The sequence below is a fragment of the Diabrotica undecimpunctata genome, chromosome 3 (genome assembly GCF_040954645.1).
Source record: "Diabrotica undecimpunctata isolate CICGRU chromosome 3, icDiaUnde3, whole genome shotgun sequence".
Taxonomy (NCBI): Eukaryota; Metazoa; Arthropoda; class Insecta; order Coleoptera; family Chrysomelidae; genus Diabrotica; species Diabrotica undecimpunctata.
The window spans coordinates 82,989,607-83,006,784 of record NC_092805.1 but is presented as its reverse complement, the minus strand read 5'-3'; the positions used below and the strand labels follow the sequence as shown (position 1 = coordinate 83,006,784).

The window sequence follows — 17,178 nt, the reverse complement described above, 5'->3', positions numbered from 1 at the left end:
ACCATACAGCATCTACATTATAAAAACATGCCAACACTGCTATACCGAAATGTTTTGTTCCATGTTTGACATTTGCGGCTATAATCAGCGTGTACTTTCCGTAAACTCAACCAATTTTTCTATTTGAGTGAGTAAGTTCAAGACTTGTCGAGAGACAGATTTGTTTAACATTATGCCCACTCTGTTTTAATGTTGGGGGATCTTGGTTACCGGAGTAATATATCATATGGTCTTTAATATGACAACTTCCATTTCCCGTCCAACAAGTTTCGCTTATAACCAAACTACTGATATTCATTTTCCTGACTCATACATGCTGGTAGCATTAAATGTTCCAATTTTCATTATTTGATTAGTAATATTTTAACAAGATGCTGGTTGATTACCCGAAAAGCCGGAAAGTTGTCACTTTTCTTGCCGGATCTTGGCCACCGATCGCCATAATCAGTAAAGTTGTGTTTACAATTTGTTAAGACATGATGACTAACTATTAATCTACTAAACTACTCACATCAAAAGCATGTCAGTCTTCATGTTCTATAGGTACAAAGATTTAATTAATATAGAAGCATTCTTCTAAAATTTTATTTTCAGAACTAATAAATTCAACAGAACTGATCATTTAAAATAAATATATATTTTTTTAAAGTATAACATAAAATAATTTCTTGAATACTTAATTAATTTCTTTAATACATATATTAAACATTAAATAAAACGTCGTCGTCAGTGCCAATACTCATATATACCTACATTTTTCTTTAAGGTGGTTTTTTACCTTCTTCCTTTTCGTATATGCTCCTGTATTTAACGAGAATTATTGTTTATTATTATAGTCGAAAATATGTTAAAAATGCGGACACCAAAATCGGGTCCCTAATTTCCTCCTACTTTCACATATCAAAATTTCAGTGAAATATCATACTGAAGCTTGGTCATGTATTCACCCAAATCAATAAATCACAATCACATTATTCTCCTCTCTACTGAAGAAATGTGTACGAGTGCCTAGTCTGGCGTCAACTCTCTTAATGAAAAGTAGTCCAGTCTCAGTTTTACCAACGAAATGTAGCTTTACTTCTATTTTTATCTCACAACAATTGAAAAGGCATGTCTGTAACTCTGACTAACCAACAAATAAAAAAGAGAGAGTGAAACAGCACAGAAATAACTATACATCAAAAGCTGTTCAGGGCACTATTGGAATATGCTTTTAAATAATAAGTTTAGGACAAATATGCAAAAACATATAATATTCTCAATTATCTCCGATTTGCAGACGAATGACGACGCTTTTAAATTAAAATCGAGTGGCAAAGAATTTTAAGAACAGTTTAAAACCCAGACAATAGGATAACTACGAATAACATCCACCAGTAACGTTCCTAATTTAAGTTTATAGACAAATTATTTCAAGTGCAAATTAAAGTCATTAATTCGAAATGGGTTTTTAATTAACAATATTAGGTATGCTGATGATACCGTAATATACATAAAAACAGTAATAGTAACTGATAATATAGAAAGCCTAGAAAGAACAATGAACTGTATAAACTGTCATCAATAAAAGTTAAATTATGGGTGTATCACGTTACGAACGTTGAAGTATGAAGAAGAACGCATATAAAAAGGACAATACAACACAAGTCATTGGACATATAATACGTGAAGAAAAATACGACAACTTGCGGTTATAATCCAAGGCAAAATAAACGGCAGAAGGAATGTCGGAAGATCTTAGCTGAAGAACATAAGAGAATGGTACCAAACACCTCTTTAGAGTAGTTGCTTCGAAAGTTTGAGACTGGTAACAAAGTGCTTTAGTACTTTTGAACTCTAAAGCACTCATCAGATGAAAGATTTGAAGGTGTCAGTTAATTGACTAAGAGAAGTGGTAAATTTAAACTTATGAAAGTAATTTAAACTTAGAAAATAATATTTATTCCAATTTTAATCACAAAGGGAATATCAAGAATTCCATGTTTCCAGTGGTGACTGTTTTTACGGGAATATGTATGATAGTAGAAAGTATAAATTGTCTTTTTCACTAGCAGGCCAACAACTTTTCAGCCTACTACGTACTTTTAACACAACAAATCACGTGTTTTGTAAAAGTAGTTGTTTTTTAGTTTTGTGAATATCCGTTTATGTAGATACGAGGTTTTGCACTGAAAAGGACGATAATATAATTTAACTTATGCAACATATTTAAAAATATCTACCATTAAGAATACTTAAGCGATTTGAGACTATAATAAAGCTTGGTTTACACACATCCATTTATTACTGCTACCGTTAGAACACATTAATTTAAGTCGAGCTGTCCTGTAGAGTCAAGTACATAAAATTGCAGCATGTATAAATACCTTATAACCATCGAATATTCAATGTATAAAATTTTTTTGGTACGCTCCTGGCTATGTATAAAATTTCATGTGTCCTTGTTTATATTTCATCATCGAAGAAAGAATTTTACTGCGTAGTAAACTAATTCATATTTTGCGTTTTAAAAATTCTGCGAATTTTAAACCCAAGCCATGTTAAGGTTGAATCTCCCTTGCAAACCGTTGTTTGGAAGAATTGTGATTGGCCCGCTGCGAAGACTGATAGACGGGTGAGAGGCAACAGAGGAAGCCGGTACGACAGAGCGTCAGATCGAAGTGAATTCAAGTTGGGATTGAGATCTTGACGGGAAAAGAGGTTATATGTAATCATCAAAAACAACCGGCAAATTTTGTTGATAAAAAAGTGAATTATACTTGAGTGTAATGTGTCAATTTCTGTCAGAGTAATCACTGTTTTGTTTCGTGCCGTCTCTCATCCGAGGGATTTGTAAAACGGCATTCCAAACAACTTTATGAATGTCCACATGGTTCCAGGCAAATGCTCGAGTGTTCTAAAAGCCAAGTTTTAAAGATTGCGTCCCAGTGCCCAGCTTCCACCCTCATTTTTTTTGTCCCAAGTCATTCCAGACTATTTTCGCAGTGTGAGATGCATCTCATTTCAAATATTTGTAACTGTTTGTGGTGAGATAACAATAAATATGTAATTTTTTCTCCCTAAAAAAAGAGTATTATTTCTTTTAAAAAGTTTCTAACCTTTTTTTTTAATTTTTTAGGAAAGAAAAGCCTTTCTTTCATCCAGTAGGAAGATTCTTGTAAGCGGGGTCCATTTCAAATAGCTTAAGAACATCCTTGTTTTGTTTGTCCAGGAGATCCATGTAAGTACCCCTTTTTGATTCATTTTTGTGGTTACCCCATTCCAGTCCCCTTGTTTCATTCACTTATCTACGACCCAGCTCTCAGAAAATTTCTTTTATTTATCCATTTCTTTGCCCTTCTTCTTCTTCCAAGTTCCATCTTCTATCGAAGGTTGGAAATCATCATGGCTATGCGGACCCTGTTGACTGCCGCTCTAAATAGTTCTGCACTTCTGCATTCAAACCATTCCCTCAAGTTCTTAAGCCACGATATTCTTCGTCTAACCACATTTCGCTTTCCTCGAATTTTGCCTTACATAATAAGTTGCAATAATGAGTATTTTTGCCCTCTCATTACGTGTAATAAGTACTCAAGTTTTCTTCTTTTGATAGTCAATATTATTTCAGCTTCATTTCTTTGCCCAAACCCGTTTAATTTTTTGCCATTCTTAAGTTAACGAGAAGTTAAATAATTAAGAGAACTCGATTAGCTAGTTCTTTTTTTTGGCTCATTGTTACACAATGCGGTAGTCCCTAAATTCTATTTTGATGTAAAAGTTACTATAGATAGTAACTAAGGATTTTAACAAAACGCTAGTCACTTCTAAACTATTGTTGTATTCGACTTGATTTAGAAACTCTACTCTTTAACTTTACTCTTCCAAATCACTGGATACGTGTGAACCAAGCTTAAGGTGTGTAAATGGTACGATAAACATAATTAAACAGTTAAAGTTTGATTCTTAACACAGCCCCTTGGAAAAGGTTGTATAACACAGTAAGATAAAATTTACGTGCTATCCAGTTGTAATGGAAATTATGGAAATAACAATTCCGATCCCGAGTGTCGTAAAACCAAGCACACTTTTAAAAAGTTATAACAAAAAACATTCAGATGGACATTTGATGGTAGTTACAGGAATCGCCAATTATAGTAAGGTTCCGTGAGGTACGTGAAAAGCCGTATTTTCAGAGGTGCGTATCTGCGAGGTGTTTGCTAGTGCTAAGTGTTAGAGTTATGCATACAAACTTGTACCGCAACTCATTTCCATGATTTACTGAACCTATGTCACCAAAAACTGTTCTTTTAAAACCTGCATTAAACTTCACCATAATTGACGTTTTCCGCATAAAAAAATCTTCGAAATAGAGAAAAATAATCTCGAAAAAAGAAATAATACAGTTTATATGACATTATATGATAAATAAAGTAAAAAGAAACAGAATATGAAAAAATAAATGAAAAAACTCAATTGCACTAATATTCACTGTTTTCATTTATTAAATTTTTCAATGGAATGATATTTTAATGAAGTTTATATTAGTTTCTGAGGTAAGTTTGCTGTAATATTACAGGATGAATATAACACAATATTAGTGGTCTACACTACACAATAACAAAAACTCTTTAATAGTACCTAATGACAAATTGGGTCATTTTTTTTCAGACTTATATATAGTTTTTTTTACCAAAATGACAATGCCAATGGTCTCTAAATAATTGAATAAATTTTAAATCGGTGACTCAAAACGGTAAAATACAATAGTAATTATTAAAAAGAATAAATTCTAAGATACACACTTTAATAATTGACCAGAAAGTTCATTATGTTTCTAATAATAATTCAAAATATAAATGGTTAGCAAGATATGCACATACAGTGAATACATTTTGCAACACAGCAAATATTGAATACTCTATAATACGTACCACGGATTATATACACAGATTTCCATTTTGTTGATTTACTAATCCCGTGTTAAATATTACATAATACACTTCTTCAATTTCTAACGGTGTATTTGTAGACAACGATATTTTTAGCTAAGCCATTTTGAAGTAATCAAACACGTTTTTAAAAAAACAAATGTTGCATCATTACAATTTCGTCAGAATTTAGGTATTAAAATCCAGTAATTTTTCAGTACATATTGAAATGTTAAATTAGTGCCACTAAAGGTGTTGTGAAAATCAAAAACTCTTAAAATATACCGACGAGGACAATTATAAAGGACAAATATTTTTTTATTACATAGTTCCAAAATCAGTAATGTTAAAATAAAATAAAAATAAAAAAATATTGATCCTTTAATATTGCTCCTAGCAAGTCCCTGTCCGCCCGGCATTAGTGCAGACAATTCTTCGAAATAGTATATAGCGAAGAAATGCATTCTTCTACTTCCAAAAGAAATCACATTTGTGAACCGGATATAGGAAGAAAAGACAAATAACCCATATATGTACCTCTTTTGGAGATTTTTAACAAGGAAGTATCTATTCAATTTAAAGGATCAGTCTTTCCACGATCATTTCGTTATTTGAATCTAAATAAATATTAAAATTGAATTGCAAACTGTTATGAGCCACCCGAAACAATTGACGAATAACAAAACTTGACAGAACAATATTATGACAATTGACAGTCAAAACAACGTCTGAAATCACGATGATTCGTGACCAGAATAGACAAAGAACTCTATCTTAATATATTTGTCATGTAAAACTCTATATGTGTACCAAGGTGGATGCTATTATCACCAATATGTTCATTCAAATGTATTCAAACTTCAAAAGGAATTTTTGTTATCCGCTCATCAATTAATAATTTGATAGGTTTAAAAGATTTAAGGAACATTATTTGCAATAATATACAAGAAACTCTAATTATGGAAAGATGCGCGAAATGGTCTATTTTAGTCTCGAGTTATTTACTCAGTGGCATATGTGTGAAATGTAAGTGCACATCACTGTTGTAAATATGTTTTGAAAATAATACATGTACACATGAAGACTTACTAACATAATTAAAAAAAAAATTGTAAAATAAGAACTTTGCAATACGTGACATTGATTTAATAAACAGGGCTGATGTATAATGATATAAATAAATGTCACAAGCAATGTTTTTTAAATTTTGTAAGTAAGTGCCATGACACACATAGCGGTTTTGATCGAAACGTTTACCGAAAGTAAAATTGAATCGGGAGGTTGTAATGTTGAGTGAATGGGTAGTGACGAGAAGTAGGTGCTCGCCGCCTAGCGGTTTTGAAAACGAGTCGGTTGATGGTTGGGACGACTTGCCGGCTCGTTTTTCAAAACAGCCTGACTAGTTAGTAGTAGTTGCGTTTTATTGTATCTCCCGTGCCACACGTATCAGTTTTCTAAAAGCGGTTTACTAACAATTGTTGGATTTTTTTTTCTTCAATATTTTTGTCTGAAAATGCCAAAAATAGATGATACATTGATTGGGAAGGTACAAAAGAATCCCGCTTTTCTTCCTTGTATCCATATCATCCAAGTTTTCCTTCGTCTTTTCCAGCGATAGTACAGAGGAGTCAACATTAATACTTCTTCTTCACTCGTTTCAATAAATCACAATAATTTTGAAAGTGAAATATTTCTATTTCTTTCTGAAATAACTGAAAATACCGTCTTGATTAAACTAAGTGGAAAACAGCTTCAGTTAAATCGTTACGTGTGTCACTGATCTAGAAAACCACCTCGATAAATACATATATATTATTTATAAATACGTATAGGTACATATATTATTTTCATAACATATTTTACAATTCTGTGTTCCTGATATGGAGGGACACGTAGATTACGTCTTGCTTGTCGAGATTTTACTTTTAAAACACATTGGATGGGTTTTCTATAGTAAAAATTACCTAGATAGAACTTACAAAATGGAAGTAACATGTAGAATAAACGGGAAAGACAAATTTTCCTTCGACAGACTAAATTAAGCTTTGGTGTCCTGCAATTTCTGCTTCTAACATTGTTGGTACCATGCGCTTGCATCCAAGTTTTGCGCTACCTTTTAGTCTTATGCCCCGCATTTTACTATCTAGGCTCTTTTTGCAGATTTTTCATCATCCATCTTCAATAGATGACCAGACCTTGATTCTAGTGAAATACATAATGAAATATAAATCTTAATCTTGGATGTTCGATGTATTATTTTGGAGTCAGTGACAAATACGCTTTGTTGTTAATTTCTGATTCTTCCATTATCTCAATATTTAATTCGACTCCTAGATACTCCTCTTCACTACTATCTTTTGTCCTATACTCAATTTGGTTTCTATATTTCCTTGTTCTTATGTAGGATAGTGTTTTTGGCTTTTTTATGTTTTCGAACACAATCTTATTGGCCGCTCTTTACAGTTATGAATATGTTTCCATCGCATCTTCCACACTAAGTCGATGATATTAATGTTATCAGCACAGGCGACAAGTTGTACTCATTTTATATTACAAAATGGGCCCCTACGACATATTCAAGAGTCTCACGTTGGACAATATCGAAGCAAACCGAACACCCTTGTTCTAGCTCTTTAAAATTAATAATAAGTTTTCAGTAAGTTTATTCTGTATATGTACTATGGCTATTATTGAGTGTATCGTTGTTTTTCGTAATCGGATATATTTCGAAGAGATGTGTGTTCTAATTTCAATGAATATATTGTGAACATCGATAACAAAAACCACCACAAAATGATTCAGTCATATATCCAAGCGTAAAGGTTATTCCTTATTAAAATTAATAATGTAAGGCAATACTGACGAAAATTTTGGTAGGAAACTATTTTCATGGAACCAGTTAAATGGAGATGAGGGGTTTGGCAAGGAGACGACATTCAACATTGTTCTATTATGAGTCGAGGCTATCTTTAAGAAACTGCAATGGAGGAAGCACGCGTGAAGATAAATGAACAATATCTGAACCATCTACGACATTCTGATAATGAAAATTTAATAGCTAATATCAAAATCAATTGAAGTGGTTCTTGGAGAATAAAAAAATAAGCATACCTCTTAAATAATACTCTTAGGTATGATCAGGTACACTGCACTGAAATAATGTTTTAAGAATATTTGAATAAACATATTTTAGCGCGCCATCTTTACAGAGCTTTAGCACCTTCCGAAATAATTTTTTAATATGGATACTTATAAATGAGTGTAGGCTGTCATTGTTGGTGTTTTATCATGATACAGTGTTTTCCTGGCTTATACATTGTAGTCAGTAATCATTTATTCCTGACATTTCGTCCGAGAATGATGAAGACATTGTTAAATGCGATGACAGCATCGACCATTGCCGCATTGCCTCTGATAACATATACCGTATACCACTGATGACGTATACCGTATACCTCTAATAATGTCGAAACGCCTGGAAGAATTAATTGCATACCACAGTCTATAAGCCCGAAAACGATATACCGTAATAAGAATATGTAGTCGTTGAATTCTTATAAAATAATCTCCAAAATGTATAGTTTTTCTTTGAAAATGACATTTATGCACATTTTATTGAATAATAAAAATAATTATAGTAAAAAAATATGAACGATGATATAATTGTAGCATCCATCTCTTGTTACCCATACGATATCAAAGAATTGACTAATTTAAGTGATATGAAAAATATTCGGATATAAATTGGTGTTTATCTAAAAGGAGAGAGCTAAATATGTGTCAGTCATCGTCATCTTCTTCTTCCTTCAATTCCTCTTGCATGCATTTGAATTCTTTAATTTTATCCAAGAGCTGCTTCCTTAACTTGATGGCAGTGCTTCTGAGATCTTTGCTCCGCTGAATTATGTTTTGTACTTTCGTTAAGGCGGTTTTTTGATGTTGTTGGTCGATTATCCACCTGAAACAATCATTATAATTTATATTAATATAGTCTTGTAAACAAATTTAACGAGTCGACGAATCTTTTTAACAATGACCAATTTTAATATCATAATGAACAATTTGTCCTGCTTTTTAATTATTTTAACTACAATGTGGCAATTTCACAATTTCAGATTTTCGTTTTATACCAGATCAATGTAGTCTATAATATTGGGTTGTAATAGAAAATGATCAACAATGATGAACAAGAATTCGATCCTCGGAACCGACAACGAAATTTGCAATTTCTAAAAATTTTAATAGCCATCCGTTCTTTAGAAGGCGCGTAAAGCCGTCGGTCCCGGTGATGTAAGTGGTCGTTAAATCATGTTAGGAGCGCTTGCGCTAAGAAAACCTGACCTTAGCCAGAAGATCACACATTTAAATGTTGCTATGAAAAGGAGCCCTGGTTGTATAAGGACAAAATAGGAGGTCTATCGGGTACTGGTGAGGACTGAGAAAGTTCCGAGGACCTTTATAATAGTCAAACGACATCTAAAAATACTGTGGATTTATCACAGGGATTTAACGACGGTAAAGATGAAAGTAGAGGGAGGAAGTATGAAGAAGATAATTGTCGGATCAGCATACCTTCCATATGATGATCGCGAACAACCATTACCAAGGGAGTAATGGAACATCCAGTAAGAGATTGCCGGAAAAATGGACTGCAAACGATCATTAGCTGTAAGGTGAGTCATTACTACAGCTTGTTATGGAACATGATTTAGATAGTTATGTTGTTATATCAGCGTTTGAAAACGACTGTCCGGAGACAGCGAGAAATTCCAACAGGAAAGTACCCTAGTGGAATGAAAACCTTGCAAATCAAAGGACAGAAGTTAGATGAAAGTTTAATTTCGCCAAAAGATCAGGTGATTATCCCGAAGCTCTGACTAAATATAATAAGGAACTGAGGAGGGTAAAAAGAGAATCGTGGAGAAGGCACTGCAAGGAGATAGAACAAAGTGTAGAAATGTCAAGGTTCCATAAAGTTCTCCCAAGGGACCCTCATATAAGTATTCCCTCACTCCAAAAGGAGCCAGGTGAATGTACTGACAATAGTGAAGAGACCATGATAGAAGTTTTCACACTTCAATAATTTGTTCTTTGAGTTGAGGAGTCATCAGGAGCAATTTTTTAATTTTACTGCTGTCGTCATCCCTTCAGAAGCAAACATGTCGCAAATTTCCTTCCAACATTGTTTTTTGATAATTCTATCACTGTATTCTGATGTTCTCATGTCCCACAAAGCGGGAAGCTTTTCTACCTCCCCAATCAATTTATCAACAGCTACTTTTGTCATTTTCAGACATAAATATTGAAGAAAAAACAAATAAAAATCCAACAATTGTTAGCAAACCGCTTTCAAAAAATCGAAGCGTGTGGCACGGGTGATGCAATAAATCGCAACTACTACTAGTCAGGCTGTTTTGAAAAACGAGCCGGAGAGTCGTCCTAACCATCAACCGACTCAGTTTCAAAACCGCCAGAAGGCGCACACCGCTCGGACTGTCACTACCCATTCACTCAACATAGACAACCTCCCTATTCGATTTTATTTTCGGTAAATGCTTCGGTCAAAACCGCCGTATGTGTCATGGCACTAAGACCCTGAGGCTAATAAGTCTCGTAAATTATAGGCATATTAGAGGTGGTGTATTGGTTGAAAGTCCGATACATCAGGAACAGTATGCGTATCGAGCAAGACTCCCTACGGCAACGGCACTGCACCATCCGTACAAAAGGTGTAGCACGTTCTGAAAAACCAAGAGGTGATGTTGGATGCATTTCTAGATAAAGACGGAGCATTTGACAACATCTCCTACGAAGCAACGACAAGGGCGATTCATCTAAACCAAGTAGAGGAAACAAGCTGTGTTATAGTGATACAGTGTCATTACAAGTAGCCAGAGGCTGTTCGCAGACGGGAGTTTTACCTGTCTTGTGTAACCTGGTCATTTATGGGCTGATGGCCAGATTCAGCAAAAACAGGCATCACATCCTGTGCTATGCGAGCGACCTGGTCATCTTGGCCCACGGCAAATTTAATGGCACAGTGAGCGATATAATGCAACAAGCTCTAACTTTAGCTACAGAATCGACTTCATATGAAGAGCTTAATAAAAGCTCACAGAAGTCCAAAATCATGAAATTTATCACAAGATGTAATTTATTGAGATTGGGTCCTCTAAGTCTAAATGGTACAAATATTGTGATGGTCTAAATATTGTGAGTGAAGTAAAGTAGCTTGGAGTAATATTAACTCGAGGTTTACTTTTAATCAGCAGATAGAACGAATACCCAAGGGAGCGATAATTACGTTACTGGTAGCCACACGCACTCATGAAAAATGTGGGGTTTAAAACCAGACATGTTATACAGGATTGTGGTAAAACCAACAATTACATATGTATCAGTGGGATGGTGGCCAAAGGTGCAGCAAAAAGCGCCATTCTCAAACTAATCAAGGTACAAAGACTGGCTTGCCTTGAAATCACATTTCAAGGCAAGTTTAGAGCCGCCGTAAACAAAGTTATTATTGGAAATATGATCGCCAACGTTCGATAATCGGACAGAGGACTGAAACAAGAAGAAGAAGTAGGCTATCTCTTGGGCCTACGGTATGCAAGGAAGATAACAGGGTTGGCGCTACGCTTCAACCGCCTAGTATTAGCCCTGGTTTTACCCAAGGTACTTCATTTTATTCAGGCAAAGTCGACCTGGGACCTCTAGATATTTTAAAAATATTTAGTTATTTTCGCCGGCGCTGGGGATCGATCCCTGGCCTTCTGCGTTAAAGTCAGACACTATACCCCCTGAGATATCCGACGTAACATAGTAACATTATAAATTGAAGTAAGCGATACCGAATGGATGATGATTTCTGACCATATGGTAGCCAGATACAGAATTAAAGTATTACAACTGGTACACAGACGGGTCCAAAACTGCAAAAGGGTCGGATGCAGGAATATTCAGAGGTGGTAGAAACCAATTCTATTCATTTTCATTTCTGTTCCACTAGGGGAATATACCTCTGTATTTCAGGCAGAGATTTTTGCAATACTGCAGTGTGCGGAAAAATTAAGTCTTTTAAACTGAAGCGGATTAATATATGCACAGATAGTCAAACAGCCATGGGGGCTCTTATGAGCCCTAAGGTGGACTCTAGGCTAGTGTGTATGCCGAGAGGAACTAAACAGATTGTCGGAAGAGTGTCACACTGGTATCGGTTTCTGGTAACCGGTGAATACACGGCAATGAAAGAGCTGATAAATGAGCATCAGCTATAAGATACTTTGATTCAGGGCCAACCTGTCCAATATGTATATGGTGCTGTTTCATGGAGACTTTAACTGCAGACTTGTAGCAGAGAATCTGAAACAGTCAATCGTACTTAAATGACGGCGAATCTTTAGGTCGCTAATGACTCCAGAAACATATGGTAACCATCATCTAGACCTGTATAAGCTATCATGAATGAACGGAAGATGTACAATAACCCAAGTGGTAAGCCAACTGGTACGACTAGTTATCAACAGACGGGATCCATAGAAAAAAAAAAGAAAAAAAACATTACAAAAACTTAAAATTACGCCTGCCATTATCAAATTAGATTCTAAACGCCTAATGACTTTTTTGAACTGTGGGACTCTTGATGTGTTTATCGTGGACAGCACACCGCATCAAGAAATCAATACTATTAGCACTTACCAATAGGCTCATTACAATTATTAATCCAACTATATTGAAACACTTTGAACACATTAGTGGAAGTGATGGTTTGGAAATAATGATAGTTTAAGTGAATGAAGCTTTCAAAAGATTGGAGCAGATCTACATCGTAATGTTTAGACCAAATAAAGAACATAACTGGTTATTTATTTTCTGAAGCAAAACTTTACTTCAGCAATTTCAAAACGTCACTACATCCTTACGAACGATAAAGATGATCTATATCTGTACACCGATCTAAAGAACCTGGTTAAAATCCACTGTACTAATACAGGGCAAAATCATTGGGAAAAATCAGGTACAAAATTAAACGTAATTTGCCCAAAAATAAATGCTGTCCTGGCGACTCCTTCAAACAGAAGAAACCGTGAGAAGTTATTAACCGTCTAAGAATTGGCCATGCTGCCTTAACACACCAATACTTAATAACAAAGGAACCACTACCAATCTGATCCACTGACCGTTAAATATATCCCGCTTAATTACCCGTGATTCATGGAAGAAAGAAGATCGCACGGAATCACAGATGATAACCTCAAAACAGTTCTCACCAAAAAATCTCAACAGTGTTAACCTATTGAAAAGACACAATTTACTTAGTTCTATTTAATTTAATATATCTTGTGTTTATTATATCCACTAATAACCCTACGTGGTTGATGTGATTTTGTGTTTAAATAAAAAAATCTTGCAGAAGTATACAAATATTGGGGTAAAACATATTTAAAATTGAATTTTCAAATTTGTTATTAAAAGTGTAACCAACATGACATCATAAAACTGTTAAGTAATTAAATATATAATAATATTAAACAGTTAGTATAAAAACGTATTTTCTTATAGAATTGATAGTTGCGGTATAGATTTCTAATACTCTAGAGATAAAAAACTTTATGGTTATAGGAATATCTAGGTGATTCATACCTCTCTTGTGACCAGGTATAATCTTACTACTATAAACAGTACCAATTAAAAAAAAAACTTCGAATGGCTAAACTGTTATAAATAAATAGATTTACTTACCTAAAGTATAAATCCGCCCATACAATAATACTCACTGGGGCTACGCTAGGCCAAATAGGTGCTTTATTAGGCTCGTAAGTGGGGTTTAAAAGTGAAGTTAGGACATCCGGTCGGTTTAGATATGACCAAAGACTTGTTGTGTTCTTTGATAATTCTATATTGGTTCTTTCCAATTCGGAATTACCCAAAAAAGTACCTATTAATTAAAAAAAAACATTTTATTTAATTAAAACGAAATACATTAAAATAGGCAATTAATCAATGGGAAAGGAATGTAGGGAAGAAATCCCCTTAATAGCAATATACTTGTGATGTACATATTGATATGACCATGTGATATATATTGGGATGGCCTTGAACCTCCGAACCTCATGTTTTTTTTTTTCAGTTTTGGGAACATGAGTTACGAAGTTCAAAGCCGAAAACGGTTTTTTAAAAAATTAATTTTCGTAACAAAATTTATTTATTGAGAACGTACAGGTATGGTAACAACTACAAAACAAAAAGCTCTTAATCTAATTAAACACTGGTATATATAGTCTTTCTATATGTCGTCACACATTGGATAATCCAGGGACGTAACTCCTCCGCCCTTAGAAAGAAGCATATCCTTGGGGTGTGCTTCTTTACACAATAAATCCTTGGGTTTCTTCTTTTCTTGTTTCTTTTTGTTTTCTTTCTTCTTGTTTTCTTTGGCGCACAGTTTTACAATATTTAGTTAAATAATATAAAATTAAAATGAAAATTATTATATATATATACAGATTGTCCAAAAACTTGTTTGCTTAAAATAAATTGAATTATTATCTTTTAAATTATATTTTTGTGTTAACTTTTCTAAAATATCTTTAGTCTTTCTAAGGTTAATTGTATTAAGATTTATTGGTGAAAAATTTGAACTTTCATTTTGAAAAATATTAATAGAAGGAATAACTTTTGGAAGATTTATATGAGCAAAGTGATTTTTACTAATTTTTTCTGTTTGGAAGACTTCATTCTTGATTTTCACGGTACATTCAGGAACTGATTCTAAAACGTAGCTTCCATGTATTGGTAAATTTTCTTTTGAGTTTGGGCACTCGATAATTGCTAATTCTTCTTCTGGAACTGTAACTATCCATTTTCCGTCGCTGATTCTTGTAGATTCTATCTTCTTTATCTTTACTTCGAAATATTCACATGACAATGCCTTTTTCTTGAAATTTATTAATTGGACTGCACAAGGGGCTTCCTCGGTTATCGTTAGTTTATTACTTCCTTTACATATGTATTCTTCTGAGTCTATTTCTGTGCATATATCTTCCATGTAGATATAGCTAAATTCATTGAGTGCAAGGAAAGGTTTGTAAGGTAAATGAATAAGATAATTTGAGTTATTCATGGGAATAGGAATAGGGAATAGTTGGTAATAATTATATATATCCGATTCAACTAATGGAATCTCTAATACAAATGTAATTATAGAATTTACTGAATAGCTCTTAATATTTATTATTTTCTCATACTGAATTATTTTTCCTAGTGTAGAATCAAAAGGCATTAATTTTGACTTTGTCTGAGATTTTGCTTTCTTTATTTCATTTAAAAGTTCAATTGGATTTACTATAGAATTGTGCAAGGTATTTATTTTGGCAAATGAGATTGCAGTTTCTACTTTCTCAAAAATATCATAAATTGTTTGATAAAGTAAAGTAATTTGATTTATTACTATAAATGACTGAATATGTGTATACATACTTTTTTCAAATAAAGCTAATTTATTCTCTATAGCTTCAATTTTTGATTTCAAAATCAATTGATTATGTGAAATATTATTTATAGCATTATTAAAAGTATTTATAGAATCTTGCAATAAAGATATTTGTCTTAGGGAATTTACTTTTAAGTTACTTTGATTATCTTTTAATTGTTTTATTTCGTTTTCTATTCTTTGTGCGTCTTCTTGGTCCATATTTCCTGTAATACATTTTATTATTGTTCCTAGAGGATTTAGAAGTCCTCTTTTTATTCTTTTTTCTTCCTTATACAAAGGTGGATTAATTTGATATATTTGTTCTTCTATTTTACTTTGTAACGTAATCAAAGGGATAAATGAGTTTTCTAATTCTGGATAATAACTTGTTTGATTTTTGAAACTTGTATGTAGTCTTTGAGCTTCATTTTTCAATAAATAAAATTCTTGTATGACAGAAGTTAAATTGTAAATTTGTATAAATGTCCAGTGTGTAGAAATTATTTTGGAGGTACCTAATCTAAAAGGTAGGAGTCCTGGATATGTAGTTACATCTTCAAACTTGACTAAGTTGTCTCTTGCGTTGATATAGTTGACTGCTCCGAAGATTCCGACGATAAATCTGAAATATTAGGCATTATTTTAGTTTCGTTTATGTGGACTATTATTTTCTTTTTATTCTTGGAATTTTCAATTTCTATTTTCCCATTTTCTAATATTTGTGTAAGTATATAAGGTCCAGTATATTTTCTACTTAATTTTCCTCCACGAGTTTCTGTTTTTCTATAAACTTGTGATCCTAAACGAGGATCTTTTGAGTTTCTATCTTTATTTCTTTTTCCAATTATATTCTCTTTAAGTTTTTGATTTTCTTCTTGTATACTTGTATATAGAGCTTGAGTATTATTTTGATGTGCATTAACATATTGAGTATAAGCTTGTGCTGGAATAAGTCTCATGGGATCTTTACTGTCTGTATGTCCCGATACTAATTCGAAAGGTGTATGGCCAGTTGCTGAGTGTATAGTACTATTATAGGCAATAAGAGCATAAGGCATAATGGAAATATTATCTGCATCTTTATCTTTTTCTTTTAGTAATCTTGAGTGCTCAGTTAAGGTAGAATGGAATATTTCTACCGGAGAATTAGATTCGTGATGATATGGAGTAGTAAAATGTATTTTTATTTGATGCGTTTTTAGTAATTCGTCTACAACGTCATTTTTGAATTCTCCGCCACTATCTGCAACAATTTGTTTCGGTATTCCGAAAAATGAAAAGAAATGTACTAATTGTTGACACGCTGATATCGCTGTGCCAAAATATGGTAAAGCTTGGCCATATTTTGAAAATGTATCTATAATTGTTAAAAATCTTTGATTGCCAACTTTATAAGTATCTATATGTATTATCTCAAAAGGCTTGGAGGGTGTGTGGGTTAATATTAAAGGTTCTTTATGTGGATTTCTATTATATTTTGATCTTTGGCATATTTCACATTCGTTTATATATTTTTCTATATCTTTTTTCATTGATTTCCAGTAGTAATTTATTTTTAAAGCTCTAAGAGTCTCTGAAATTCCTCGATGATTTGTTTTGCCGTCGTGCTTATATTTTATTAGTTGATTTCTTTCTTCTGGCAATACATTGTTAACTAATTTTGTACATTCAATCAATTTTAATTTTGTAAAATATTTACGCCATACATTCTGAAATATTGGTCGTAATTCTTGAGATAAGAAATAAATGTATAAAGTATTTTTGCACGCATTTTCTTTTAGGAATTGTGTCACACTT

General features: G+C 33.1%; 1 protein-coding gene across 1 annotated transcript in view; it reads right to left on the bottom strand.

The window, feature by feature from the left end:
- Positions 1-571: 571 nt before the first annotated feature.
- LOC140436969 (myotubularin-related protein 9) overlaps positions 572-17,178 on the bottom strand; it is a 44,069-nt gene continuing 27,462 nt past the window's right edge. Inside the window, exons 6-7 of the mRNA XM_072526158.1 lie at positions 13,650-13,845; positions 572-8,865 (exon numbers count right to left, since the gene is read on the bottom strand). Coding sequence (XP_072382259.1) covers positions 8,688-8,865; positions 13,650-13,845 — 374 coding nt within the window. The 3' untranslated portion in view covers positions 572-8,687. The remainder of the gene's footprint in view (positions 8,866-13,649; positions 13,846-17,178) is intronic.